Source organism: Aureobasidium subglaciale (assembly GCF_000721755.1).
Source record: "Aureobasidium subglaciale EXF-2481 unplaced genomic scaffold scaffold_7, whole genome shotgun sequence".
Taxonomy (NCBI): Eukaryota; Fungi; Ascomycota; class Dothideomycetes; order Dothideales; family Saccotheciaceae; genus Aureobasidium; species Aureobasidium subglaciale.
In genome coordinates this window covers 536,000-563,307 of record NW_013566988.1, presented here as the reverse complement: position 1 = coordinate 563,307, position 27,308 = coordinate 536,000, and the positions used below count along the sequence as shown (strand labels likewise).

The following is a 27,308-nucleotide window of genomic DNA, read 5'->3' as shown; positions in this document are numbered from 1 at the left end:
AGCCTTCTCGCATCCTTCTCGCTCTGTTTCTCGACCTCTCGCAGATTGTACGAACTCACACGTCTTCTACCATTTGGCTTTCTTCCTGCCGCTTGTTCTTCTCCAAAATGCCGGGGTATGTATAGCCGAGCTGCAGCTACCGGAATGTCGGGTAAGTGCATGCCGAGAAAGCACACCGGACCTTGAGACAACAGGATCGCAAGTTGTTCCAGCAAGCTTCTCTCCTGATCACGCAGTAGGTTCTCGGATCGCTCCAGAATAATATGAGTAGACGGTCACTACTCATGTCGAAGACTCTGACCGCCTCTAACACAGTAGCATATTACGAGCACGCCATACTTCCACGGAATTTCCTCATGCTCAACGATGCGACGGGCACTGGTCTTAAAGACACACATAGCGCTGGCGCATCGCTAGCCCTCGACTCTAGATTTCTCCGACGGAGATCGGTGGATCCTTGACATGAATGCATGGTCACCAAAGAATGCACAATCATGACGAGCTCAGGATGAGAGCTGTATAAAGGTGGGAAGCTCAGTGTCGCTTCGTCCACGAGTAAGTTCTCGGAAGCAGAACGACAACATTATGACTGCTCGGTTCGTCCTTTTCGCTCTCGCGGCATTCCCACTCGTGTCTGCACGAAGCTCGTTCTTGCAGCAGACAGGCACCAGCACATGGGTCATCGGCAACGATATCTGGAACATTACTCAAGGACCAATCTATGGCACGAAGCTCTACTACCAAGACAAAGATGCCATAGGCGAGGCTGCTGGTCACTACGTAGGAGCGGGTATGCATATCGCTGTTGGACCTTCAACGACTGATCGCTAATTTGTAATAGATGGCGAAAACAACCTTGTGTGGAAGTCAGCGAGCATTGTAAATGAGGGTGACAACTTTATCGATGTGGGCTTTGTGTCTGACCAGGGCGACTTCCATTGGGTCATCTATGATGATCTTGCTGGCTCGTACCAATACTTTGTCAACCGGGCCTTGGGTGATGTCAGCATTCTCCGCTCCCTCTTCCGACTGGACCCTGGCAGGTTTCCGAATGGTCGGACTTATCTCAAAGATGAACCTTTGCCTTCTTTCCAGGCCATCAAGGATGCTACCAAGGTGCAGGATGAGACTTTCGAGACGGCTAACGGGACATACATCACAAAGTACGATTGGTCGAATTATGTCAGAGAGCGTGACTTTAACGGAGTCTATGGACCATCGACCGGGTCGTGGTATATCCATCCAAGCACGGACTACTTCAGTGGAGATCACTTGAAGCAAACCTTGACTGTGAGCAAGAGTTGTTCATTTTGTCTATGGAGCACTTGCTGATTGACCATCAGGTCCACCGTGAAAGCAGTACCGGTGATGCAGTTCAGCTCAACGTTGTACAAGACACGTCTCACTTCCAAACTCAAGTCACGACCACTCAGCCTGATGGCAAGATTTGGGGACCATGGTTGTGGTATCTAGTAAGTGCTTCGATCATTTCAAGATGGGCTTTACTAAACACAAAACAGAACGACGGCAGTGCCTCTGACGCTGCGAGTAAGTATCAAGAGGAGTTATCAAAGTGGCCGTATCCATGGGTGAATGATACGGCTTACCATTCTCGAGGCTCTGTCACCGGATCTTTAAAGTTGTCTGATGGCAGAGTTGCTGCTGGCGCCGCTGTGTTCCTCGGGGATTCTGACATCAAAGCGCCCTTAGCTCAAGGAGTCAACTACTATTATACAACACATACCGACGCCTCTGGAAAGTTCAGCTTCGCCAGTGTGCGTACTGGCCAGTACGGCTTGTATGCTTGGTCCAATGGTGGTAAGATTAGTGACGTCTACACCAATTACACAAAGTCGGGGGTCGAAGTCAAGGACGATCTCGACTTGTCAACACTCATCTGGTCTGTTCCGAGCAACAAACGCATCTTTCAAATCGGAAACTTCGACAAAAGGACTACTGGTTTTGTGAATAACGGACCTTATCAACATGGTCTCGCTGCCGCCTCGCCAGCTAACTTCACTTTCACTGTCGGCACTTCGACGTCTGCAGACTGGTATTACGCATCATCGAATCTGGGCACTTGGGACATTGTGTTCAATACTCCTGCCCTAGAGAAGCAAAACGCTCGTCTGATTGTGTCGTTGGCCGGCTATTCACAGAGCACCAGTCTGACAATCTCATCCAATGATGTTGTCCTTGGAAGCTTGAACAAGAATAATGTCACGACTGATGCGGCAGCTTACAGATCGGGTACTGTCAGTGGAGAATGGCATCAATTCGAGTATGTAATCGGAAACTTGAAGGAAGGAAAAAACGTCATCAGCTTCACAGTTGACAGATATGTATTGTGGAGAGGCTTTCTTTGGGATGCTATCGCTCTTGAGTGGGCTTGATTTCCTGGGCAACTGTTGTCGATAAGACGACACCCTTGGCCAGCCCTCCTGACTATCACCTTATGCTTAGCGAAATCGATAGGCACGATATCTCCACAAGACATTCACTCCATCAACTGAGTATGCAGTAGATGCAGTGCGTAGTCAGCCAGCGCCGGCGTCAAGGACGCTAGGGAATATGGACAACAGGTCAGTGTATCCTATGAACTTCTTGCAATCTCGACCGCCCTGCGTGGTAATTCTGAACCTTGACGCAGAGCATAGAACACAGAAGGCATCATGGACCTGGTACTCCTGCTTTCCCTGCTTTGCCTGCTTTGCCTGCTTTCCTATTACGTCGAGCAAAAAACATGACCATTAGTCGAACGAACGCACCGCGATCTCTTTTGGCGCAGTAGTAGCGCTGTTTCTTCGTTGTGCCCGTTCCTTGTGTCTTATCTTATAGGTGACAATTTCGCATGATACAGAAAATCTCCAATCATTAATATCGATGATTACATTCGATTGGTCATCAAACTTGGTACTCTATTCAGAACATTACCGGCCAGCCTTTGGCATATCGGACTTCTTCAGAGCCTACGGGCTCATTCATCGGACGTACATCTCTCTTCGTGTGTCTCCATTACCTCATCACCTTTGCTGACATGTCTTGCAGCCATGGACCTTGCAACAGCGGAGAGACTGGTCATCTCGAATTGGGCTTGATTCCGCGGATTCAAGCATGATATTTGCGTCCCTGGTCTTAGAAGACATACTCCAGGCTGAGAGGGAAGCCGGTTCCATGATGCATGGCCTCTTCGACGCGACTTCTTGGAATGCTGTGTACGAGGAGAGATGGACGACATACGTGTCCCCTGCTGGAGTATAATGGACCTGGTGATCTATCTCATGTGCATGCCGTTCGTATCTGAGCTGGCTATATGGAGGAACAGTCCATGTGAGGGTTTTGCTGTTGTTATTGTCGCTGTCGCTGCTTCTGCTGATGCTTGGGCGATTCTGAGCTTGCCTGTGTGCTATAAAAGGGACAAGCCGTGCTCTGAATATTTTTCTTAGATGTCTATTACTCGTTGGGAGTATTAGTAGTATGCACATGTATAAGAAGGTAGAGCTCTTGACCAGTTTTGCGCTTGATCCACTATCCTCTGATCGGATTTCGGCCTGAGGAGCACTGGATTTTTATCAAGTGCAGGCGTCAGCGATCAAAACCGGAAACGAGTTGTATACAGTCCTTTTGACAACTAAGGGTCGGAAGACACGATACTCTGACTTCCGAGACGCGTTCTGTAAGATAGGAAGATAGGTATTGAAGGAAAGAGGGATGGAGACGCGACTCTTCGCGTCGAGCTCTCAAGCTACATCGGACTGACTCATCAGCTATCGAAGCACATGAAACCTCGAGCCCGACGACCTCATTCCACGAAGAGTTATACAGACTCTGTCGAACTTACATGGGGTCTAGAGTACATCGTCCCAGTAAATCATTCGCAGAGTTTCGAACAGACAAATCGACTGTTTGATTGGCAGAGATAAACGCATGACGCCGCGATTTGGTCAGGGTCGTCCTGCTAACCAGCTGCCATCGGCTTGGAACTGATGTTGTGGCAGCAATAAGTATCCATCTGACGCTTTAGCCCTATGATATGGTTTTTTGATATTAGATATCGCCTTGGTAGCATTCGAGTGTGGGTGTGGCATTCTTTGGTGGCGTAAGACATTGTTTTGTGTTTCGAGAGGTCGACATCCAAAAAATTGAGCAAAGCTGCAATGGGATCAAGTGACATTGTGCATGGCATAGAACATTGGACCGGAGGACGATGAGAAGACCTCTACATGCTAGAATTGATAAAACATGTTAATATAGGTGTCGAAGTTCTGTTGTGAGACTCTCATATCATATTCTGAAAAGCCCGTCGTCCTGTGTGGTATTGAAGCATGAGCAGGGTGATACCTTTCAACCAAAGCCCTAGACGAGCTTTTGCATGTTTAACACGATGACGCAACAATTTAGTGGAATTTCGATCGTGCTCGATAAGAAAAAGCAAAACGATATTGGGAATGAGGTCATGCGATTAAATAGTATGTATTGCACTCAATCTACACGACCGTGATGGAATGGCTAGGGAATAGCACGATCTTACAGGAGCTTTCTTTCAAGGACGCGGGCCATTGTACAAGTATGTGCTTAGTATAGATAGTACAGACTTCTTCACAATGCCCAACTATGCACGCAAGGATACTCACTTGAATCTCGTCGGAAGCGTACGACTCGTAGAAGGACTAAGAGTGGGTTCCAAGTCTAGCCCTTCTTCTTCTCCATCCTCTACACCTTCAGCAATCGAGTCGTTCATTGTCCTCGGTGTTTTGGACGGATCACCTTCCCAAGCCATGGAGAATCTAGGGACAATGCCTGATCCTGGACCAGGGCTACTCGATAGAGCGTAATTGTTCTGGAAAAGGCTCTCGCTATCGTCGCTGGCACTACCATGGGACGCGATACTCGCGGAACGCATCTTTTTTAGCAGGTTCGAAAAGTTGGAGCCGTGGGATGACATGCGACGAGAAGTGCTGTCCTTGTCTATGGAGTTCAGACTAGTGCTGATGAAGTTGTCAAAGTCTTCTTCACGGTCAAAGAGGCCGGTGGCGACAGATTGGCGCCGCATGTCTTGGCTGTTCATGCCCGACATAGTTGACAGGCGACGCAAAGTCTCGTATCCAGTAGGATTAGCAGCAGCCCAATTAAAGACATCGCGACACATGTCCTGCAAGTCGAATTCAGCTCGCCAGTCGAGATCAGAAGCTGCTTTGTCAGGCGAAGCTGTCACCGTACCAAGATCACCTGCACGTGCCTCGCCGACGGTGAAAGGAATAGATGCACCGGCCGCGTTACTGAAAGCATTAATAATTTCAAGCACCGAGTACCCTCGACCTGTGCCCAGATTATAGACGTTGTAGTTGGAAGCTGGGTCTTGCCCGTCAACTTCCTCACCCTCAGGACCGGAGTCGGGCTGCTTCGTAGCCTTACGCAATGCAGCAAGATGACCCATGGCGAGGTCGTTGACATGGATGTAGTCACGCACTCCTGTGCCGTCGGAAGTGTCGTAGTTGGAGCCGAAGACGTGGACGCGGCTACGACGACGCTGATACGCTTGCAGGATCACGGGTACAATGTTGTTGGGCGTCCCCTTGGGGTCTTCACCAATCAACCCGCTAGGATGAGAGCCCGTCGGATTGAAGTAGCGTAACGAAATGGCGTAGAAGTTGGGGTCTGCAATGCAGTAGTCGTTGATGATCTCTTCCGACATCCACTTAGAACGTCCGTAAGGATTAGTGAGCAGGCCGCCGCCTGAGCCCTTGCCAGCGACCTGAACAGTATCTTCTGTGATGCCCGCCTCATGACCAACACCGTAGACGACTGCACTCGACGAGAAGATCAGCACGCCAACATCATGACGCTTCATGGCCTTGAGCAAGACCACAAGTGCAGCAACATTGTTCTCGTAGTACTCCAGTGGCTTGGTAATAGACTCCCCAACAGCCTTAAGGGCAGCGAAATGGATGACTGCTGTAATTTTGCCACAGTTGGATGGTTCTTTGACTTGAGGGCTTGGCTGAGCTCTTTTCGCTGGGTTCAGGACGTACTCGAGCATGGGGTAGGCCTTGTTCGCGGAGACCTCACCGATGCTCACAGGAAAGACCGTCCTTTCAGCATGGATCTTGTCAGATTGCCAGAACTCAAAGACTTGGTTCATAGCCTTCGTGTCTCTGATATCGACTTGGTGAAAGAATATTGGCGGCACAATGCGTGCCTGATCGAGACGCCGAGCTTCAGTTCGAGCAATGTAGTGTACACGACACAAAGACTCCACGTGGCTGTTGCACAGGTTGTCGATGACAACAGCAGCCACACCGACATTGAGAAGCTCAAGCACTGTGTGGGAGCCGATATAACCTGCCCCTCCCGTGACGAGACATACTGAAAAGGACTTGATTTCCTCGCGAAAGCGCTCCGCCTTTTTCTGGATTGAGTCTTCGACTGGTCGGTTGTGAGATGGCATTGCTGTAGCGGGATTGGGTGTTTGCGATGCAGTTTGTCGAGGTTGTCGAAGAGGTGGTCGCTTTTCGACGGCGCTGTTCTGAGATCACTGGTGAACTACCCACATCATCATGCACAGCGCGGAAAATTTATGTCCAAAACATGTTTTTCACTCCTTCACACTAGTAGAGCATGTTACCTGTTGCATCATTGATACTACGACTGTTCGAGGGCAATCGACTGCAACTATACGACCGTGAAACCTGCACACGAAGACAGCCCAATCGGTCGACGCTCAAAGTCAGGTCGTCGTTTGGCGGCGTAGGTTCAGGTCTAGTCATTGATCTTTTGCGAAGCTTCAGCACTTAGGAACCCAAGTTACCTTTTAGCAGATGTCAGATCCACATTGGAAACTGTATGTGATGGCTGCCTACGAATAGACTGGCTGGTTCTTACTTGAACTAAGCATGGCAGGCAGATGACGATCCTTGTAGGCGTATTGTTGCTAGACCAACGAGCCCCAAACATCAAGACAGTGCACGCTCATCTGAACACGAAAATGATGTTGATGCGGCTGAGATGAGGCCGTGATGAGCATGCAGTCTGTGAGAGAGTGTTGTCATGGTCTTGCAACAGTGTCGTGGGCAGTGTGTATGCTACACAGAATATCCTGAACGAAGCGACTGGATTTAAGAACGGCAAGTATCAGAGGCCGTGTACCGGTAGCATGTTGAAAGTAAGAGAGGAAAGAAGAAGTCGCGATGACGTGGAAAACGCGTCGTCCCGATGGGGAAAGTGGGGCGGAACCCGCGGGGCCGCTTTGCAGAAACACGAAAGCCCATCTTGCTCCTGGTCACAACTTTCAGACTCCTTGAGTTCGCGTAGCTGAACTTGGTACGTGTCGAGATGTGAAGTGGATCCATCAGTGCGGTGACGAAAAATTCCATTACTCGCGCCTGTGACAGCAGCAGCAGCAGCAGCAGCAGCATCGCCTAATGTCGTGGCCATTGCAGAGCGACGCGTCTTCTACGAACATGTCAGCTCCCCAAATATCGCTTCCAATGTTGGTATCTTCGCAGGGTACTTTGTAAGTAGTTGGTGGTAGAGTGAGATTACGACAATGGATCTCCTAGATGCTTCAACAAAGCATTCAAGGAGAGGCTAAGGTAAGTCGTCTCTAACTCTAAATTGACTAGAATGTTTCGACGAAGCCTGCTGCCAGTACCGCAACACAGTCTGCCACAGATCTCGGTTGGCACACTATGACATGCTTCTGGAACTTTGTTGAGACTGAGTGACTGACGCCCAGCTCGAGCTTCGGCACACTGGAGGTTCATCATTCCCATGAAGGGACATTGATGAAAGTCGACTTCACGAAGAACAGGTTTCCGCGTTCCGTACAGCTGTGGCATCCTTCTTTCAGCCTTCTCTGACTGGACCGGATGTTGATGTTGCTCCCGGGTCCAAGTTTGTTATTGTATGGAATGCGACGCTCAAAGGCTCGCAGCTCACCTTGTACTGGTATCAAATCCTTGTGGTTTCGATCGGGTGCACCTTCTTGACCCTTGGACTTCTGAATCTGGTCATTCAGTACATCCGCAAGAAGCGTCGACTGAAGAAGAGTCCACTGCCACCGAGCATCAAGAGGCTTCTACAGCTTCCAAAATCGTGGATCCAGCGCAAGCATCCTTCACCACGACGTCAAAAAAGCGTGCCTATCACTAGCGAGAAAGCTTCGCCTGTGCCGGTATTCTCGTCACCCAAGCTATCCCAGGTGAAGACGTTCTGTGTCTCAGATCATGAGATACCCGTGCAGCGACTCCGCTCCAGCTTCGACCTGCATGTCGTGGGCTTGACCGGAGAGCGACCACCCGAAACAGCGTTAGAGAGAGCACAAGATTCACTTCTTCCCATCCAAAGCCATGAAGAGCTACCCATGTCGCCTGCTCGAGGAACTGCCAATAGTGCGACGTCATCTAGACACTCGGCCCAAGACTCCCTGGGAAGCACTGAGCTTCGCACAGCTAGAGACTCCGTGCATCCTCTTCCAGCATCAGCGGGAGCAATTTCGAATACCCAGACACATACAATCTTCTATGGCTTGTTAAAGCCAGCATCTGGCTCTTCGGGGAGGGACGCAGAAGAGAAGGCTGCGATAGTGAATAATCTCCGTCTCAAGCAGGGACTACATGGCGTCGTCGTCTCGTACCACCACGGCGACTCGTCCAAAGAAATCAATGCATTGTTGGTGGCGTTACGAGACTTGCATGTTTCGGTAATCCTCATGGGAGATCCCGACCTCACAATCATCGATTCACTCCATTTCGGACTCGTCGACGGCCTCGTGATACAGAATGCGAGCGTGTTAGCTGATGGTCAGCATCGAGATTTCTTCCGTGCAGTACAGGTCCGAGAATGCGTTGCAAGATGCAAGCGTCAGATGAAGCATCGACCCGAGTTTCTTATGGGGTTCCTCGAAATATGGACCATCAAACCCACAGCAGCCACTCTGCGCCGAGCATACAAATTGGCGGATTTCTTTGGGGCTGTAATTCAAGCTCAAGCAATTTCGCAGCACAACACCCGAACGGAGATGAGTCTTAGTGGATTCGACTGGCTTAAGCGACCTGAAATCGTATATTTGCAGAAGTGCTGGACGCAAAACCCAGCAACGATCCCGCGTCCCGAAGCCGAGACAGACAATTTTCATTTCGATACCCAAAAGCTGTCTGAAATCTTGGGACCAGCGGAAAGCTTACTCGCATTATGTCCGCTATCATCCGATCTGCTTTCCGTCTCGGACGAAAAGTTGGAGAGCAGTTCCAGTCCAGATTACACTATAGATGCCCTAAGACGGGACAGTATTTGGGATGAAACAAGCTGCGGCGCTCCACTCTGCGAGACGGGGTGTTACAACTTGCGGGATGAGATTACCCAGGAGCAATTCGACCGGATACTGCAGACGCAGCGAAGCTTGAAGCATTTGCAAATGCTGCATATCTACGCAGATATTGAGATTATGTCAATATCAAAAGTCTTGAGCGTTACCTTGCAGAATTCATCCCATACAGACCTGCTGCAGAAATTCCTTGATCATCTCACCAGGGGTCAAGTGCGTATCTTCAAGGGATTAGACAGTGGCTTCAGTCTGCCGGATTACGGCGGACACATGCTAGGACTATCGGAAAGCTCCCAGGAGGATGGTCATAGTATCATCGACATTTACATCTCACTTAAGAATGTACACGATGCCGCTACGATCTGGCATGTGTGGCTGGCACATCATGGCATATCGCGTTTGAAGTGCTTTGAGGAGGAGCTCTTGTTCTTCCCTGGTGCGCAGCTACCGAAAAGTTTACAGCAGGAGCTACGTCAATGTACGGAAGCCGAGCTGCTATATATCATCCAACAAGTCCGGCTTAATACTTTCGACCACGCTTTCCATCACACCATCATAAAGACCTGTGCTGCTCTCCTGCTCGAGGATACTACCAAAACTGCTTGGAACGTACTACATTCTCGAGTGTGCTTGGACGAATCACTGAACACGAGAACACTTCTTCGCATGCGACTCGAGCAGTTTGTCAGACAAGGAACAGATCAGCTTCCAAAGCTGGAGAGACTAGTCGAGCTCTCCGATCTTCTTAGAAGAAAGTTACAGGATGCTTTGTTTGCAAACGATCGATCTACAATGTCCCAGCTTTCAGCACCTCTTGTTGATGCGTACAATGCTATGGGGACTATCCGACCTGCCGGACCCCAACTTGATCTCTACGCGCTGATGTACTTCTGCTCACTGCGCAAGCTTGCATTCGAAGATGTCTATCTTGAAACTACAGATCGGTGTCCATTATTTCTACAGCAACATGATCAAGCCGGGGTTTTCTCTGAGTTATGGGTCCTTGGCTCACAATGTGAGATCTACTTTGGTCTATTGCCACGTGCATTGGGAGAGATCACGTACGAAAAGTATCACGACTATCTGTCCCGTTATCCTCCACCGCCCGAGTCATGGAATGGCAAGGACGTATTTACGGCGTATTCGAATACTGAAGCTCGAATACAACTGGAAGGCCATGGAGTGATGACAGGATCTGGTTCGCCTGTAGATCTGCCAGGACAAGCCTCAGGTTTCAAGCTTGATGAGCCCGAGTCCACAAAACGCCTCGCCGAAGCTGCCAGCACGTTTGGAGCCATGTCCATCTTCTGTTTTCCAGCCGTGATTGATGTCGTGTTGCTCTCATTCCTCGGTCGCGGCTTTTACCTGACGGCTTACATGGACGACATGGTGGTCAGCATGGCCAATTATGCTATCCTTACCGCACTTATCATGACTGGTGGCATCACAGGTTGGGTTGGTAGTACTGGAGGGTTCTATATGTTCAGTGTGAGTTGAGTGCATTCTATTTTACGTTTGCCTAGGTGCTAACTTGATAGTTCGCTTTCGACAATATGGCGCATTTCATTGTGCAGCGGTTTTCTGCGGCATTCGTCTTGAGCACCGTCGTTGCTATCTGCGGCTTCTTTGCATTCGGCGCCCAAGAATCTTGGTTTGGTGGTTTCATTTTCCTGATTTACCTTTATGCCTTGACAACCTTTCTCAATCTGTTAGGTGAGAGCGTGTACTTCAACACCTATAACACTACTGACTTTCATTTTACAGGCATGTTTGCCACAATGCACCGGCTTGGCTGTCCATTGACTTCTGGTCGTACCGCAATGTGGAGGTGCATCCCTATTCTATTCATCTCGCCAATACTCACCATCTTCGTTGATGACCATGACCTCTTGATCTATCTGCTCATAATCTACACCTTCGTCATCGCCCTCTTGTTTAGCTTTCGACATCTCCTTCACGAATGGACAACCTGGTTAAGCAAAGTGCCGTCGGTGAAAGAGAAGGACTTGATGACATGGTACAACAATAAATTGAAGGAAAAGCAAGGGTCGCTTCCTGAAGTCGACCCGCAACAAGTTGCAGCTGAAGCTCGGTATGCTCTCAAGCTGGCAGTACACAGATATCGCAATAGAAGCGTCATCCACCAGCTTTTCAGTGCTGAAGCGGCCGTGGATCCGTTCGTCAGCAAGATGGGTACTGGACACTTATACGCTCTCTGGCTACTTGAGAAAGAGGCCGGTGGTGCAGATCTGCCCGAGACCTATACGACGACATGGTTTGTGCAGCTCGAACTTGCATTCGCCAATCAGCGGCAATTGATGCGTGGTCTGAAAGAGCACAGTCCGTTCATCACCTTCCGCTACTCAAAGTACGACGTAAGTGTCTGATTGCCACCTGAGCTGTTGACTACTCACTGACGTTCCACAGCTCGGGCAGAACGTTGGACTATTCCTCGGCGCTTTGATGGATCGTTGGATCGATGTTGTCATGAGCGCCAGGCAACCTGTCATTGTTACGTATTTCGACGATCGTGCTCGTTACGGGATCTGCTTCGGACTCTTGTATTTCCTTTTTGGTGCAGTCTCAGTAGATTTGGTTTTACAGAAGTACTGGCCACTTGCAACCGAGCTGCCAGACTGTAAGATCGACAGCCTTGATGCTTACAATGAGATCAAGCAGAAGCAGAAACAGTTTGTTCTTCTCTTGAGTTATCATATGCTGCGCTAACACCTTAAAGGACTCGCAACAAGTACTATCGAAGTGCACTGGCCGAACTGTCCACTCTCTTGGCTATCAACTTCGGCGTCATGACCATTCTCGTTTGGGCTTTTGTTATTGATCACAGATCAGTCATTCTCTACTTCCTGTATATCTCGGGATACACAGGGGTATGCCTCTTCCAGGTACGTGGATACGGGAGTGCGTCATAGCGGCGAGGCTGACTTACTGCAGTTCCACCGATGCTTCACGCAAAATCCAAAAGCACACGTCATTGCGGTCTTGATCTGCTGTGTTGCTGGGTTCGTTGTGGGGTGCATCCTGCGAGCGGTCTCTTCCACGTCTGACTTGTTTTACGACTATGTCATTGGCCTCAATGTCACTTGCGTCTCTGCTGCAATCGCGACCTTTTTCCTGACCGGGTACTTCTCACCACCAACCAGTTACCATGTTGAAACGGGAGATGACAATTCAAGTGGAACGATGAATCCAAAAGAACGCCCTGCAAATGGTGATGGAGTCGAACCGACAAGCTGGGCGACCTTGTTCAATACCCATGGCGATACACTGTGCAATCTGTCACATACGACCCACCGCAAAATCCTCCAGCATCTTTGCCTCGACATCGATGTTAACGTGCAGTGGACGAAACTACCCGAAGATATCCGCTATCTTGTCGTGTCGCGTGTGCTTGGAGTCACTGGTCACACGACTCTTGCAGCTAGGGCATGGTTAGCTGCAGAGTCAAAAAGTACAGTCCAATCCGATGATGAGCTTGCAAGATGCTTGAAGGATCACATGGGCAAGAAGTCAACCGTCAGCAAGGATGAGAACAACGCTTTCAAAGTCGCAGGCTCATATCGCGATCCAGAGCTGACCTCAGTGCTTGGCAGAGAGTTTGGAATGATCTCAAAGCTCAGACATGTCGTCACGAGCGTCGTTTCGACTATATACGGCATTGTGAAGTGGACTGCTCTCATATCTGGTGGCGCACCGGACGTCAATCGTGAGCTGTGGTTTGCTCTGAGGGACAATTCTCTGCGCACACCGCTGCTCTGGAGCCTTCTGAAAATCTGGAAGGCATGCTGGTTTATCAAGAATTTTTGGACATATCTGTTCTTGATCCTCGGCAAGCCATCCCTGCATGTGTTCTTAGAAATGAAGGATCGAGGACTGCCTAGAACACTGCGTGGAGATGCCATCACAGTAGACACGCCTTTCTCAAAAACCACCGGCTTCATCTCCCGTGATGTCGATGGCAACCTGGTGGTCACAGCCTTCGATGGTATTCACGAAATTCCACCTGATTCACAAGCGTTGAAAACCCTAGCAATCTACGATAAATCTTATCGCGTCACCCACTTCGAGAACAACCCCGGCAACCCGAAAACAAAAACTACTTCTACGTTCGATTACCACAACCAAGAGTGGAAACGCTGGCCGACCGGGAAGACCACCAAGGATGAACGCGGACACGAGATCATCTCGACCTATGACAAACATGGCCGTGTCGTGAGCGGAAAGCTTTTTCGGGGAGAAGTCGAGTTTTCTTTTGAATATCTATATAAGAAGAGGCCAAAGGGCAATACCGAAATCCTTCGGGCCACATACATAAAAGGAAATGCTGAAGACAGTGCTTCTGTAATCTCAGTGTACTGGAGTATGCAACCTCGATCCGATTCGGACAAGGTGAAAAACTGGACTCCATCTCACAAAATTAGGCGGGTCGTCGCTAGTCTAGACGGGAAAACATACGAGACCGATTGGGTGTACAAGCACGCAAGAGATCCAGACCTAGAGACAACCTTGACAGACGAGCACGGCACGATCCTGACTGGTGTGGCAGCACCCGCAGCTATCTTGGAAGACGAGTTTGGTTTCCTCAAGAAACCAGAAGACTTATCTTTCGATAGCGTTGACTTGCTTGTATATCATCCTCTGAGCTGGCTCGAAAGGTTCCCAAGGCGCGGTGCCCAGACATCGAAGTCAACTTCGTGGATCATGTCCTTCATGCCATTTGTCTATTCTGAGGTCAAAGAAAAGAAGATCTACCGCAAGCTACCCACCTCGGTGTTGAGGACCGCCCTATGGACTTTCTGGGCTAAACCGCCATACCTGGACGCTGTTTCAGCATGTTTTCTCGATGAGATGATACTGCGTAAGGAGCCTCTACTTCAGAGGTATTGGAGGCTCCGTGATGCCGGTCACCTCTTACACGCCGCGCACAATCTGGACGAGAATCTGGATCTGATCATATCGGCGATCGAGCCTTCAGCTGAGGCCTCGCAAACTTGTCCTTTGCTTATCAAAGCTTCAGACCTATTCGTGATGGGCCTTGGCAAGGATGCGAATCAGGTCACGGCTCGCCCAGAGGATGCATATCGCGACACTCATACTTTGACGTCGGTGATATTCTCTGATAATGGTTGCTGGCCAGACAATCCTGGTGGCGTCTCAAATTGTAGGCGAGACCTAGTGAACGGACACACTACTATCCGCGGCCATTGCTTGGCCGAATCAGCCAACGACTTTGGTATACCACGCTACCAGATCGAGCAGAACATCAACTCTTTGAAAATTCTTCCACTGTGGGGCTTGGATAGAAAGACACCCTACCATGGAGTACTTGACAATCTGCTCCAGACTCAGATTGATGAACGAATCTTCGAGACTAGAATTGAAGAGGACATCAAATCCATCTTCATTCCTCTCCTTACATCATTTGTCAAGGGAGCTCGAATGAGACGATATGCTCGTAGTGACCTGGTCACACTCAGCAATGTCATCCTACAGATGAACAGGTATTTTGAGAAGTGTGACTTCAACAAAACCTGGGATAACAAAGATGTGTGGGACGCTTGGATTCAAGCTTGGTTGATCGACTATCAAGATCCGAACATCGGGCTCCCGCGAGACCTCTTCGAGATTGAACAAGCATCCATGAGTGACTTTAAGAGTGCCTTGGGCTTGTATGTTTGCTACTTCTTCATATACTCAGTTGGGCTCCCGGTAGAGTGCCCGACTGTGTTCCAGAGTACCCACCATGGAGTCAGTAGTCTCTACGGAATGCTACTCAAATACCGCCGAGGCACTACCTGGGGCATTTGGGACCATGCCATCTTGTGGAGAGAGACATGCCTGAACATTAGTCCTGCACAGTGTCTGCTTCCAATCCCCGTTCAGTCGATGCTTCTGGCTGGGATCAAATTGGCCTGTCATCTGGCTTATACCCATGTCGACATTGTTTTGCCCTGCACTTCGGTGTTCAATCCAGATTGGGAGATTGACCTGGGAACTGATCAAGGATTACGTGGTAGCAAAAAGCTGTTTGCACGCAAGATCGACCCCATCGTCAACGGTATTGGGAACATGGATGCTTTCCAACCTGTCACAGAGACGCGAAGTAAGCTTCCGACTTGCGTTATGCTATCGAATGTGCAATTCATCAAGGACGTTAAGAATGCTGTGCTAGCCGCGGATGTCATTGTGAACAAGTATGGCTTCAGCGACTACCGCTTGGTCGTGTACGGTGCTCAGGACCGCCAACCAAGCTATGCCCTGGAGACTACCTCACTTATCAACACCCGCAACCTCAACGGCAAAGTCATACTCGCAGGCTTCGGTTCACCCAAAGAAGTGCTCAAGGATGCCTGGCTGTTCATGAATTCTTCACTATCTGAAGGCCTTCCACTGGCAATTGGAGAAGCTGCCCTATCTGGTATACCGATTGTTGCTACAGAGGTTGGCGCCACTGCACTTGTCCTCACCGACCCCGACGACTCCACAAAACGATACGGCGAAGTTGTGCCCCCAAACGACCCGGAAGCACTTGCACGAGCGCAACTGAGTATTCTTGGTATGCTTGGACCCTGGGCGGAGTACACAACCGACAAGATCAAGCCGGCACCACTTCCAGATAATTTTAAGACGACGGACGTTGCATGGATAACCGCGCGTATGTACGATAAGGCAGACGACCGTCGGGCACTAGGTCTGAAACTCCGAGATGTGGTTCTCCGCAGTTTTCACGGTCAAAGATATTTGCGTGAGCATGAACAGATGTATTGGGTCCAACGCAGGTGGGCAGAAACTCGTCGCTCTGCTCAAAAACTTAGTCGTCACCCGCCAGCAAACGCCGCTTTCGGCGAATCCAACATCTTCGAGTACGATGATGCTGCAGACACTGGCGCGGACGCTAAAGCGCGTTGGCAAGACTTTCGCCTGGACAAGCTCCTGATTGACAGTCATCCACCGCCTCGAAAATATAGCTTGGGTACGTATGAGAGGGGTATGTCGACTATCGGATGAGCGTTGGTTTGAAGAGGACAGATCAAGGAGACGGCCGTAGGTCAAGGTTTGAGCGTTCGGATGTCCATTTCTAGTTCCGTACCGTGTATCATTTCGGATGTGGTATCAATGCCCGTTTTGTGTAATCTAGTTTTAGCACTGCGTACGGCAGGTATGAACCAGAAAGGGGCTCTCCTTGGCGACAACATGTTACTCAAATGGCAGGAGTAGGCAAGCAGCCATCTGTGATTCATCCGTTCGCCTGATTCACTGAACCCGTTGTGACGCATATGCCAATCATGCGGCACGTTTCCCCTTGAGTGCACGTTTCTTCGCAACGAACAACCCCTCTCAAATCACACCAACATTGGCAGACGCAGAAGGCGTGTCCTATATGAGCAAAGATGCCGCTATCTGCAAAGACGGAAGCATTCAGATCAAACTCCAAAGCTCGCATTCAAAAAACACTGGGCCAAACACCACGACCTCAAAAAATGACCTTGAACATGCATGTTGCACTGCCGCTTTACATGTATCCGTCAGTAGGAACATGGCAACCTTTGTATGACGCTCTCAGTAACAACCCCCAAGTTACCTTTGATGTTATTGTCAATCCCAACAACGGACCAGGAGGCTCGTTGCCAGATTCTAACTACATTGCGAACATCACCATGATCAACGCTCATCCAAATGTCAACATACTGGGTTACGTCCACACAAGCTATGGAAGCAGAGATCTTTCCGATATTGCCTCAGACATTGACACTTACCAATCTTGGTCCACTTACACAAACTCCAACATCTCACTCGGCGGTATTTTCGTTGACGAAACACCCGCTTCTCTGGATAACTACGACTACATGGCAAACATCTTCGACAAAGTGAAGAGTACAATGACCAATGGCAACCTTGTCTGGACAAACCCAGGTGTTCCTGTCGACGCTTCTTTCTACAACATTGCAGACATGATCAACGCGTACGAGAACAGCTATGACCACTGGATGAATCAAGGAGGCAATTCGAGCATCCCAGCTGCCGTGAGAAGCAAAAGCACTGTGTTGCTGCACAGTTATCCCTCGAACACTGATACCATGGCCTCAGATGTCGACGGACTGGTCGATGCGTCGTATCTTGGTGCGTTGTTGATTGTCAACGATCAATACTCGAGTTTTGATTCAATGTGGCCGACGTTCACGAGTGAGGTTAAACAATCAAATGCGAACATGAAGTGTTAATTGCTTTCTCGCTACCTCGAGATGAATGCGAGCGGGTCTTGCATCAACAGAATGTTTTCGGTCGCTTGCGACATTCTGCCACGATTTTGATATCGTCGTCGAGGGCAAAACGATTTTGTACCGAGACCAAGACTCAATTTCTTTCAATGTATTGTTTAATTCTGTATAATGATCGCATAATATATTGCGCTGTACACAATTCGCTGCACAAACTTAATGCTTGACTCCAAGCTTCCCCACCCACAAACCAACTTGACTTCTTCTCCAACACTCAAAGCTCCGTTTGTGAGCTACTTCTTGCGTATTCAGCTTTCCATCGTCCTGCTTCTGGCGATACTTGTCGTGATACTGACCGCATCATGCGGATTAGCCGTCTCAACATTGCTAGCTAGTCTTCGGTATCCTCATGCAATAATGGCCTCAAGAGATTTGGCGGTTGAATTGTGCCCTGAAGGCGCTTACTTGATTTCGGGCGAGAGGACATACTGTAACGACAAAACCTGGAACGCTGTACCGCATTAAGTCAGCACAGGAGTCTCTTATTTGGACATGCCTCTCGCATGCCAGTCCAGCAATTTCACATACCGGAGATGCAGTTGCGACTTTGCCCATGTGCGCTATCTTCAAAGTCTTCACGGAGCAAAAGTCAAGCTGATCAGTGCACGTCCATGATATGGGGCCTTGATTGAGAGCACGTGGTCGAGTCCACATCGAACTTGCGATTCTGGGACGGCGCCGTAACCCAAGAGGGACTTTGAGAGGCTGTAAAGCCGTCATGGTCCAAGGAGGGGCAGTAATAATGTCTGACGGATCTTCGTGGACCAGTAAGCTTCTAGCTTGCCTCTCAACATGTGTCCGAAGTCTCAGTCGTTGACGAGAACAAAACAGCTCGTCTACCAACATCTGAGTGTGAAGATTCCTCAGACTTCCTGCAAGTATGCGTCGCCCAATTTCTGGCAGCTCTGCCATGCCAGGCTTCACAAGCACTGTTCTACTGCTCATATCTACGCTGTCAAATATCGCTAATGCTCAGTTTGGCAATTCAACAGGAGGGCAGACGGTTGCCAGCACGATCTTGATATTCGCTCGCGATCTACCCTCGTCTTACTCCGCAACGTCAGGTCTCTCAGGCTATGGCATTCCCTTCCAGCTTCAGCTTGTACCACAAGCTGGTATCACTCTGCCAACACTAAATGTTTCCGCGACGCAAGGAAATTATGGTGGCTTCATCATCCTTGGTGAAGTCTCCTACGACTACGGTGGGAACAACTGGGCAAGTGCTCTGACAGCCGCTCAATTCCAGACAATATATGCATATCAGGAGGCTTTTGGAGCCCGAATGGTCCGTATTGATGTCTACCCTGGACCCGACTATGATGTCGTTCCTACAATCCCCGGTGCTGGATGCTGCGGAGCTGGTGTAGAGCAACTTCTGAGCCTGACCAACACTAGTGGCTTCCCATCAGCAAACCTGAAGCAAGGTGCTACTATCAGTACACAAGGTATCTGGCACTATCCAGCTACCATCACCAATCCAAACACAACATGGGAGGTCGCCGGTCTTGCAGCAAGCTCTGACGGCACGTTCGCAAACTCTAGTTCTGCAGCAGTCATCCACCAAGTTGGAAGACGTCAAGAGATGGTCTGGTTTTCGAGTTGGGCTACAAACTGGGCACTGACCTCGAACTACCTTCAGCACGCCTATATTGCGTGGTTGACTCGTGGTTTGACAATGGGATATCGTCGCATACACCTAAGCACTCAAGTTGACGATGTCCATCTCAACACAGCCCTCTATTCACCTTCCAACGCGCTGTTCCGACTGAGAGCGGCAGATTTGCAAGCGATCAAGGACTGGATGCCTCAGCTGAACTCAAGACTGCCTGCTGGCTCGAATTACTTCATGGAGCTCGGTCATAACGGAAACGGCAACATTGTTGCTGGAATCACTTTTGAAAACACAACGACTTGTCAACCTGACCCTGCTATCATCTACACTGGTGATATGTCTTCAACTCCACTCGAATACCAGAAGCCTCTAGGCACAGGTGCTGACATCTGGCCTACAACACCAACAACCTACAGCTGGAGCAAGGCTTGCTCTCTGATTGACCCGCTTTACAGGTGGCTGTCTACTCCGGAAAATATGAACGCGTTCGCACACGTCTCGCATACATTCACACACGAGTCTTTGAACAATGCGACATATAATGACACGTACCGAGAGATCACATTCAATCAAGCATGGGCCAACGTCACAGGAATCAACCAAGCCGCGAGGTGGTCGCCTAATGGTCTCATCCCTCCTGCAATCACAGGCATGCACAACGGCGATGCTATCAGGGCTTGGATGGTCAATGGCATCAATTCGGCGGTCGGTGACAACACCAGGGCCGTATTGATGAATCAGCAGAACGAGTTCTGGCCCTTAATAAGTACTGTGACTAGTAATGGATATGATGGACTCGAAATTATTCCCCGCTGGGCGACCACCATATTCTTCAACTGCGATCTGCCTGACTGTACTACAGGCGAATGGGTACAAACTTCAGGCGGCAAGGGTGGCTTCCCTCAACTTCTCAACGACGCTCGCACGACCAACGTGCGCCACCTGATGGGGCTTCACCATGATCCTTTCATGTTCCATCAGGCCAATCTCCGAAACGCAGATGCCAACAGCACTACTATTGGCTCTATCACCGGTCAATTCTCACTAATTCAGATTTGGACCGAAGTGGTCACACAGGAGATGTCGCGTCTCACGAACTGGCCCATCGTGTCTCTCAAACACGATGATATTGCTGTCGACTTCAGGAATCGCATGGCTCGCGACCAGTGCAATCCAGCCTTGAGCTATAAACATTCTCCTGACAGCAAGAGCATCATGTCGGTCACGGTCACTGCGGATGGAAACAGTTGCTCTGCTCCCATCCCGGTCACGCTGCCTGGTGGTGTTGTCAGCAATGCTCCTGGACTTGTCAGAGAATTGCTTGGAACCGATCCTTTGGTCATTTGGGTGCCGTTGACCGGTAGTCCTGTTACCTTGACCTTGTCATCGCCGGTGTCGCTACTGTAAGACGAGGGTGGGCAATCAGCACCGGCACGCTCACCAAAGCTTGGCGCGAAATGAAGATAAAAAACAAGTTATAATGTTTATTTGATGATCCAGGTGCCCAAACGCTTGTAAGATGTAGCATGAATAGAAAGCGAATGTCTCGCTTCCGTGTCAGTAAGAGTACAGCTTCCCGGCCATCACAATTGTGCCTACTTCAATATCGTACTTTCAAAGAAACACTCAGTTGCCAATGCCAAGCTGAACTTGTCGGTCTTGTCTTCTGCTGCGGCCAAAGATTAGCAATTCAGATGTCGTTGTCACTGCCTTGTGGAGTCTCGTCCGACGCTTTATTGTCACCCGACTCGGTTGTTACCGCTCTGCGATCAGCGGTGGAAGCGGCCGTACAGCTACGGTCCACAACATCAACTCATCCATACCTAGACTTTTGCTCCCCACTGGAAGATAGTCAAGACTCGTCATCGACTCTGCATCTGTATTCGGGCATGGCATGATCCGAAACTTAGAGTTCCTAGATCAATCTTACCATCAAGCTTACTTTCATCGCATCGCCTCGCTTACAAGTGCATTATGCACCTGTAGCAGCCGCATTGCCTGCTTGTCAGATGTCCACTCTAAAGGAACAAGATGTACGGAAGCGATTTCCTAAAGCACAGACCTCGAATGAGGGACGTTTCGGAAACTTGCTCAACTCCGAAAAGGCTTATTGGAGATGACTTCGGCTTGATGGCTACGAGGGTGTGAGGGGTAGGACGAGACAAGGCTGGATGGGAAAATCTTCGTGATGTAGCGGCCGTAAGGAGATGCTTTTGATAGATGGAGATATGGAGTTGGACAAGTTGTGGAGACTTCTTGGGAACGAGGAAGTGGGGATATGACCAAAATTGAAACCGCAACTAATGTGGACTGTGATCTCAAGTCGCCTACGGCTGAGAGGAGCTTGATATTTGAGATGTCCGATAAGATGGGAAGTCGTGAGAGGACGCTGGAACTCGCCCAAGACAAATCTGATAAGGCAGGGTGACAGTATCTGACTTAATTACAAGTCGCAGCAGCCGTACGCCAGATTTACAAATGTGACAATCTGAGTCTCCTCTACTCTCCTTGCATCGTTTTGATGATTCCGGTGGAGATTCCGATACGCTTTTCATACAGGATTGCCCACCAAGAAATCTCCCGAAGTCCCTTAACACATATCCTTGTGGTTACCATAACCTCTGTGGAAAAGAGACTACTACTATGCGAACCATCTCATTCTGTTTTTCTTCGGGTACATCCTGACAGACGATGCCCTAGTTGTCAACATCATATCACCCAAGGCTGACACCAGCACACGGAGATGACCAGGTCCATGACTCCCCGATTCAAGCACCTACCGCACGAACTGCCATAGCATGTATCAGTAAAGCAGAGAGGAAACATTGTAAGCTGCTTGTGGAGCTACTGATCTCGAGTCGAGCTCACGGACCTGTGGTCGTCAACTGTTGGTGACAATCCTGACGGTCGTCTTAGAAGCACAATTCGAATCCTTGAGTACGTGCTGACAGAATAGATGGGGTCTTGATATCTATCATCATACGGGCTGGTTGAGATACTTATACGTAATCACGGACAGACAGAGGAATGAATAAAGAATCAATTCAAAACCTCACACCATGAGGGCTGTAAGTCACCATGCCTCTCAAGACGCTATGGAGTGTATCTAATGTTTAGAGCATATCGAGTGTATCAGCTGTGCATGTTGCCTGGAGTAGTTATACATGTACTTGCGGAAGCTTGACCGTTCATCAGGAATACAAACATGTCCCCACCTCAGTAGGGATGGAGAATCTCGAATGTTGTCAAGAAAGTGACAGTAAGGGCACAGTCCCGTCAGCCCTGAACCTTTATAAGAATGGGACAGGTCAGACGACAACTTCGAGCCCTTCAGCATCACATCGAGCTCTTGTCAACAGGTATACGTAAGCTCCATAGTATTAAGACTCAAATGCAAGGAGCTTGGGAAGTCTCAAGTAGATTCAAAGGCCTATCTTCCTCTGTTAGCATACACTCGAGATCTAGAAACTACCAATGAAGAGCGATAAGACATCGAATCTCCCTTCAGTAACGTGACTCCAGTGAGGAACAGGGGAGTGTGTACCACTTGCGCAATCTCTAGAGCCACATGTATCTTACTATTGACCTCTTTACAGTAACAAGCTAGAGGATCTCCAACGTCAGCACGCGGTCACTACTTATATTTGCAAAGAAATTGAGGCTGAGAATATGATCCTCGTGTGCCAGGGGTGGCTGGATCTCAGCTCAGAAATTATTATAGGTATGGTCTAGTAAGATTGTGAAGTACATGATAGCTCTACCAAGCTGCCAGAATTTTCGTTGTATTCGAGAGAGATCTGTACCATCACAACAGCGACATAGCTTCGTTGTTGTAAGATATAGACCGAGATAACAAGGGGAAGAAGACTGATAGGTCAGTGAGTATTAGTTAGTTACTCCCAGACACTGAGATTGTGACACTAGACATCCACATCTTCCACTGTCATTACGAAAGCGAATGGAAGCAGAGATCCACGGACCTGTTGTCTCTATCTCTTGTCCTGATAAGATGCCTGCATCTTTCTTGACCCTTTGAGAAACATCGTCTAGTTCAGATAGAAAGTCGAAATATATATGGAACGTCTGAACAAGAACTCCAGATGAATTCATGTCTCATCCAAGTACTACATAGAGCTCCGTTTCCAACTTTAAGTGCCTTCCCTACCTGCTACTACTCATCCATAGGTCGCGGTATTGAAGATAGTACCATCACAGTATTCAACCCACCCACCCAGCTCTTTACCCTTGATGACTTCCGAGTATCCCTCGTTACCCTTGATCTTACATGACTTCGCTAGATCTTGCTTGCTGACTCTGGTGGGTGCACCGAATGGATACTCGATCTGGAACACTGGTTTACCGGCCGCTATGAAGTTCTGGTAGATGTCGCATTCGCCATTGGCGATACCTGGGAAGGAGAAGATTAGCGGAAGTCGGGCGTGAGGAAGTATGAATGTGTTGCTCACATGACTCGATGATAGCGAACTCGACCATGCAGGTGGCATTAGCGGCAATCTCACCGGCGTTCTTGAGACCGATGGCCATGTTGTAGGATGCAGCTGTCAAAGACAGGAAGGAAAGGTAGTTCAAGGCGGTGCCTGAGGTGAGCGGAAATCCTGTGTCGGTTCCCTGCGAAGTAGTCAGAAGTGATTTCGAGATGGGAATGATGGTGCGAAAAGGGTTCAAGACTCACAAAGCCATCCACATTGTCCGGATCGACAGCGTCGCAGCCTTTTTCAGCTGCCAGCTTGATCCTGTTCGCCATGATATCTCTCACAGCTTTACTCTCAGTGTTCAGCCATCGTTCACCAGGCCAGCCGTGTAAGTCATTTCCGATATCCTGCGGTGGGAACATGCCGGCGTCTGGTCTGTAGATCTCCCAGCTGCCGGCTGAGAAGTAGCAAATGACCTTGATCCCTTGGAGATGCATCTGCTGTATGGTCAAAGCTGAGTTGCCATACATGTCGATATCGTAGACAGACAAAGCCGGTGTGAGAGATCGAGACGCATCGATAGGGCTATTGAGAACGATCTGCCAGGGTGTACCAGGCAGAGGTTGCCATAGCGGGGTCGTGTTGGCCACAACATTGAGGCCACCAAGAAGACTCAAACTCCCAGCTTGACAGCTCAATCCTTGTGATGCAGTCGCAATGGGAGGACTAGAGCGCTTGTCCGAGGTTACGGTGGAAGTGGATGATGGGGCATCTCCGGAGTTGGTGAGTCCAACACCGAGCCCTACACCAAGGGTGATGCCTAGTATAGCAATAGTGGTCGCCACAGCGCCGAGTGTGCGGTATCTGTGTCGACGAAACGACGAGATTTTGCGTGGTGATTGTGCCTTTTCGTCGCTGTAGAGGGGAGATTGCGAGTGCACCTTGTGAGCTTCTTCCATGCTTCAATCCAAGTATTTGAACACAAGGGCAAGACAGTCGAGCAGTGAATCAGATGCAATGACGGGTTGTCGAAGGCAGCAAAGAGAAAATTTTGAGATGCAGAGATGACGATGACTGGAATGCGTGAAGCGTGCTCGTCGATGAGGTTTTGTTTTGTCCACAGCCTCGACGGCTACACGTGAATCTCAAACTTACAATGTCCAAGCCTGGAGGCTGTTTTGGCAGGTCCAATGGAGTGACGAAATCGAGCCTTCCAGACTGGCCTTTCATCATCGTTCACGAAAATCATCCTAGGGTATCGTCAAGTGCGGAGCATGTTGTTCGGAGGAAGCTGCGACGCGATGGCACCTTCGTCACCTCGTGTCTTCGCCCCGCTTTCTGTCTCGATCTTGACTCGGGCTCGAGTTTCTTCTAATCTGTCAGCTGTTTATAGGGACCTGTATCCTGTTAAAGGCGACTGCATTGAGGTGTCTTTTGTGCAGCGATAAAGAAGAAGAAGAATGAGGTGGGGGAAATATTGACGTCTGACGACAAAGTACATAATCTTGTCCCGCCCACTCTATCAACAATCAACCTCCCTCATGACTATCTTCGCCAGCTTTCTAAATTCGAGAAACAACTGTGCCTTTCCACAGCTCATGGTCATCCGATGATGTGGTTGATGGGAGTGAAAAACGCAATATTTAGCACAGGGAAAAATCGATCATCATCACGATACCCTCAACATCGAGACAATCATAATGTAGAAGATTCACAAGATCACAGCCTGTGGTTCGAAGGGTGCTCGACATTCAGTTTGCTCAATCTTGTATGCTTTATGTGAAGCAAGATGGTATTGTAATGGGTATAATGGTACTTTGGCAAGAGCTACTTCTGCATGGTCTACGCGTCGGTCAATGTAGTATTATTTTCCACTCTAGAACCAGGCCAAGGTCCACAGAGCAGGGAGATGAGGCCATCGTTCCTGCCACTCGCCGAGGATGATGGGCACTCTGGCGTCGAAGCCATCTCTTGAGCCTCCGGTGGCAGAGTCAAAGGCTTCTGTGCTGCCCGTCTTCTCGGCGTGTATCTTTCTTTCGTCTTGTGCAGCAGCGTTCAACTCATCTGCAAGCTCCAGAATTGCTCTTCCTCCTACCAGCGCTTCTTCGTGATTATCCTTAATGTCAACGTTGAAGACGTGCACAGGGCGGTTGAGTGGACTTCCTCTTGACAGCAAGTCATCAACAACGGCTTCCCAACAGCGGTCTTCGCAGGTTATGACGATGTCGACTGTTCCTGATTCTGTGCCTTGAGAGCCCATGTCGGTCGTGTAGACAGGATCGCCAGGGATGGGAGCATTGGCATATCTCTTGCCGACTCTTGGGTATCCGACCTTCCAATCTTGCCAGCGTTCAGGACCCCATTTGATGTTTCTGTTGCGGTCTAGCATAGGCAGAATGCCATTGGCGCGGTATAGGCGAGCGTCTTTGCTTTCGAGCTCGCGATACATACTGTCGTAGGATGTGTTGTTGAAGTTGTAGATGTTTGGTTGTGTGATCGAGGGGCCGGGCAAACGGACTAGCGAGCCGGTGCCAAAGGAGATTGTGGGATACTTCTGGTCGCTGGCAGCAAGGCGAAGATGAGCCTCCATCGATCTGCATGACCGTATTAGTACGGTGCTTGGTGCTTGGTGCTTGGTGCTTGGTGCTTGGTGCGTGGGAAGATGGACAGCGTCATGGTGGTGACGAGGCAAAGGAGACGATGGAACAAGCAGAGGCTTTGTATTTCGACGAATATATACGTTTAGGCAGAGAGGAGAGAAGACAATTCGACGGCGCATCATTTTGCATGGCACGACGATAGATGGAGATATGGTAGACGACATCACACAACTTCACATACCTGTTGTTGTTACTGGCGCACACGGTGCAGAAGCGCAGCTTGTAGCCATCTTCTGCCCTCGCTTGTTGAGCCGTGTCTTTGTCATTTGCGCCATCCAAGCCTTGGACTGTCGAGTCTGGCTGTGCCTCTGCAGGCGGAGGAGGTGGAGGTGGCGGCGGAGGAGCTGATTGTGCAGGCGCCGCTCTTCTCCGAGGGTCGGCAGACATGCTTGTGTGATGTGCTATGCGAAGAGAACGAGGACGTGGAAATGCGAGATAGGCGCTCAGCGACGTGTCACGTTGCTATGGCTGAGACGCGTGCGCAGACTCTTCGGGAAGGTGCAACGGATCTTGTGAATGCTAATAGAGTGCTGAGACGCGTTAGTCTGACTGACGTCGTTATGGCAGGCGCGTGATTGGTATAGAGGGTTGAAGGGACGGAGTGTTTCAGATGTTTGCGTATATGGTAATGAGTTGTCTCCTCAGTCTCCGAAGAGATAGGACAGCTCCAATTAGGTTTAAACTCATCATGTGATTGTCGTGTTGCTTGTAGAGGAAGGTGCGCGTGTGAAGCGAGAGATGGACACTTACCAGATGCGTCAGGTCAATCGCCGGGAATAGCAAGCGAGTGTGTGATGAACAGTCGGGGAAGGCGCGCTTGTGTGATGGGATTGGAGGAGAGTCGAGCTCGCTGCCACGGAAGTTGCGAAAGAAAAGCGCTTCCGAAACGCGACCTCATCCGCCAAGCCGGCGCTTTCCTAATTAGGCAGCTCATCTCTTCCACAAGCCAGATTCGTCCGTCAACCTTTTCTGTCTCCGGCC

The 27,308-nt window shown here is 49.5% G+C and overlaps 8 protein-coding genes across 8 annotated transcripts; 4 read left to right on the top strand and 4 right to left on the bottom strand.

Annotated features, from left to right (window-relative positions):
* Nucleotides 1-585: 585 nt before the first annotated feature.
* Nucleotides 586-2,393, top strand: AUEXF2481DRAFT_46658 (polysaccharide lyase family 4 protein; the record flags this gene model as incomplete). Its single annotated transcript, XM_013489566.1, has 4 exons — nucleotides 586-790; nucleotides 842-1,290; nucleotides 1,344-1,472; nucleotides 1,521-2,393. The coding sequence occupies 4 exons, from the start codon at nucleotides 586-588 to the stop codon at nucleotides 2,391-2,393; spliced, it is 1,656 nt and encodes a 551-aa protein (XP_013345020.1).
* A 2,702-nt stretch (nucleotides 2,394-5,095) lies between these two features.
* AUEXF2481DRAFT_58246 (uncharacterized protein) lies at nucleotides 5,096-6,361 on the bottom strand (the record flags this gene model as incomplete). Its single annotated transcript, XM_013489574.1, has 2 exons — nucleotides 5,096-5,996; nucleotides 6,126-6,361. Coding segments are annotated over 2 exons (1,137 nt in total), but the record flags the coding sequence as incomplete, so codon positions are not given.
* A 167-nt stretch (nucleotides 6,362-6,528) lies between these two features.
* Nucleotides 6,529-7,143, bottom strand: AUEXF2481DRAFT_642062 (uncharacterized protein). Its single transcript, XM_013489690.1, has 2 exons — nucleotides 6,861-7,143; nucleotides 6,529-6,790 (listed from the first exon to the last, which is right to left on the bottom strand). Exons 1-2 carry the CDS (start codon nucleotides 6,952-6,954, stop codon nucleotides 6,609-6,611), a joined length of 276 nt encoding a protein of 91 aa, XP_013345144.1. The 5' UTR covers nucleotides 6,955-7,143; the 3' UTR covers nucleotides 6,529-6,608.
* A 1,510-nt stretch (nucleotides 7,144-8,653) lies between these two features.
* Nucleotides 8,654-16,587, top strand: AUEXF2481DRAFT_107162 (glycosyltransferase family 4 protein). Its single transcript, XM_013489689.1, has 6 exons — nucleotides 8,654-10,813; nucleotides 10,864-11,038; nucleotides 11,090-11,700; nucleotides 11,753-12,015; nucleotides 12,063-12,228; nucleotides 12,278-16,587. Exons 1-6 carry the CDS (start codon nucleotides 8,711-8,713, stop codon nucleotides 16,349-16,351), a joined length of 7,392 nt encoding a protein of 2,463 aa, XP_013345143.1. The 5' UTR covers nucleotides 8,654-8,710; the 3' UTR covers nucleotides 16,352-16,587.
* Nucleotides 16,588-16,824: 237 nt separating this feature from the next.
* On the top strand, nucleotides 16,825-17,565 carry AUEXF2481DRAFT_87898 (uncharacterized protein; the record flags this gene model as incomplete). The annotated part of the gene is made up of 1 exon (XM_013489628.1): nucleotides 16,825-17,565. The coding sequence occupies one exon, from the start codon at nucleotides 16,825-16,827 to the stop codon at nucleotides 17,563-17,565; it is 741 nt and encodes a 246-aa protein (XP_013345082.1).
* Nucleotides 17,566-18,364: 799 nt separating this feature from the next.
* Nucleotides 18,365-20,641, top strand: AUEXF2481DRAFT_46657 (uncharacterized protein; the record flags this gene model as incomplete). The annotated part of the gene is made up of 2 exons (XM_013489565.1): nucleotides 18,365-18,389; nucleotides 18,615-20,641. 2 exons carry the CDS (start codon nucleotides 18,365-18,367, stop codon nucleotides 20,639-20,641), a joined length of 2,052 nt encoding a protein of 683 aa, XP_013345019.1.
* Nucleotides 20,642-23,245: 2,604 nt separating this feature from the next.
* On the bottom strand, nucleotides 23,246-25,107 carry AUEXF2481DRAFT_87896 (glycoside hydrolase family 114 protein). The gene is made up of 3 exons (XM_013489627.1): nucleotides 23,928-25,107; nucleotides 23,701-23,863; nucleotides 23,246-23,642 (listed from the first exon to the last, which is right to left on the bottom strand). The coding sequence occupies exons 1-3, from the start codon at nucleotides 24,624-24,626 to the stop codon at nucleotides 23,410-23,412; spliced, it is 1,095 nt and encodes a 364-aa protein (XP_013345081.1). The 5' UTR covers nucleotides 24,627-25,107; the 3' UTR covers nucleotides 23,246-23,409.
* Nucleotides 25,108-25,517: 410 nt separating this feature from the next.
* AUEXF2481DRAFT_38780 (uncharacterized protein) lies at nucleotides 25,518-27,149 on the bottom strand. Its single transcript, XM_013489514.1, has 2 exons — nucleotides 26,509-27,149; nucleotides 25,518-26,261 (listed from the first exon to the last, which is right to left on the bottom strand). Exons 1-2 carry the CDS (start codon nucleotides 26,712-26,714, stop codon nucleotides 25,544-25,546), a joined length of 924 nt encoding a protein of 307 aa, XP_013344968.1. The 5' UTR covers nucleotides 26,715-27,149; the 3' UTR covers nucleotides 25,518-25,543.
* Between the last annotated feature and the right edge of the window lie 159 nt (nucleotides 27,150-27,308).

Bases quoted from the DNA above. Each gene is read 5' to 3' on its own strand.
- AUEXF2481DRAFT_642062 (XM_013489690.1), bottom strand. From the start codon at position 6,954: ATGTTTGGGGCTCGTTGGTCTAGCAACAATACGCCTACAAGGATCGTC. The intron at 6,791-6,860 runs GTAGGCAGCCAT...TGGGTTCCTAAG, and splicing joins AAGAACCAGCCAGTCTATTC to TGCTGAAGCTTCGCAAAAGA.
- AUEXF2481DRAFT_107162 (XM_013489689.1), top strand. From the start codon at position 8,711: ATGGGAGATCCCGACCTCACAATCATCGATTCACTCCATTTCGGACTC. The intron at 10,814-10,863 runs GTGAGTTGAGTG...CTAACTTGATAG, and splicing joins GAGGGTTCTATATGTTCAGT to TTCGCTTTCGACAATATGGC. The intron at 12,016-12,062 runs GTTTGTTCTTCT...AACACCTTAAAG, and splicing joins ATCAAGCAGAAGCAGAAACA to GACTCGCAACAAGTACTATC.
- AUEXF2481DRAFT_87896 (XM_013489627.1), bottom strand. From the start codon at position 24,626: ATGGAAGAAGCTCACAAGGTGCACTCGCAATCTCCCCTCTACAGCGAC. The intron at 23,864-23,927 runs GTGAGTCTTGAA...ACTACTTCGCAG, and splicing joins CGGACAATGTGGATGGCTTT to GGAACCGACACAGGATTTCC. The intron at 23,643-23,700 runs GTGAGCAACACA...TCTCCTTCCCAG, and splicing joins GTTCGCTATCATCGAGTCAT to GTATCGCCAATGGCGAATGC.
- AUEXF2481DRAFT_38780 (XM_013489514.1), bottom strand. From the start codon at position 26,714: ATGTCTGCCGACCCTCGGAGAAGAGCGGCGCCTGCACAATCAGCTCCT. The intron at 26,262-26,508 runs GTATGTGAAGTT...ACGGTCATGCAG, and splicing joins TGCGCCAGTAACAACAACAG to ATCGATGGAGGCTCATCTTC.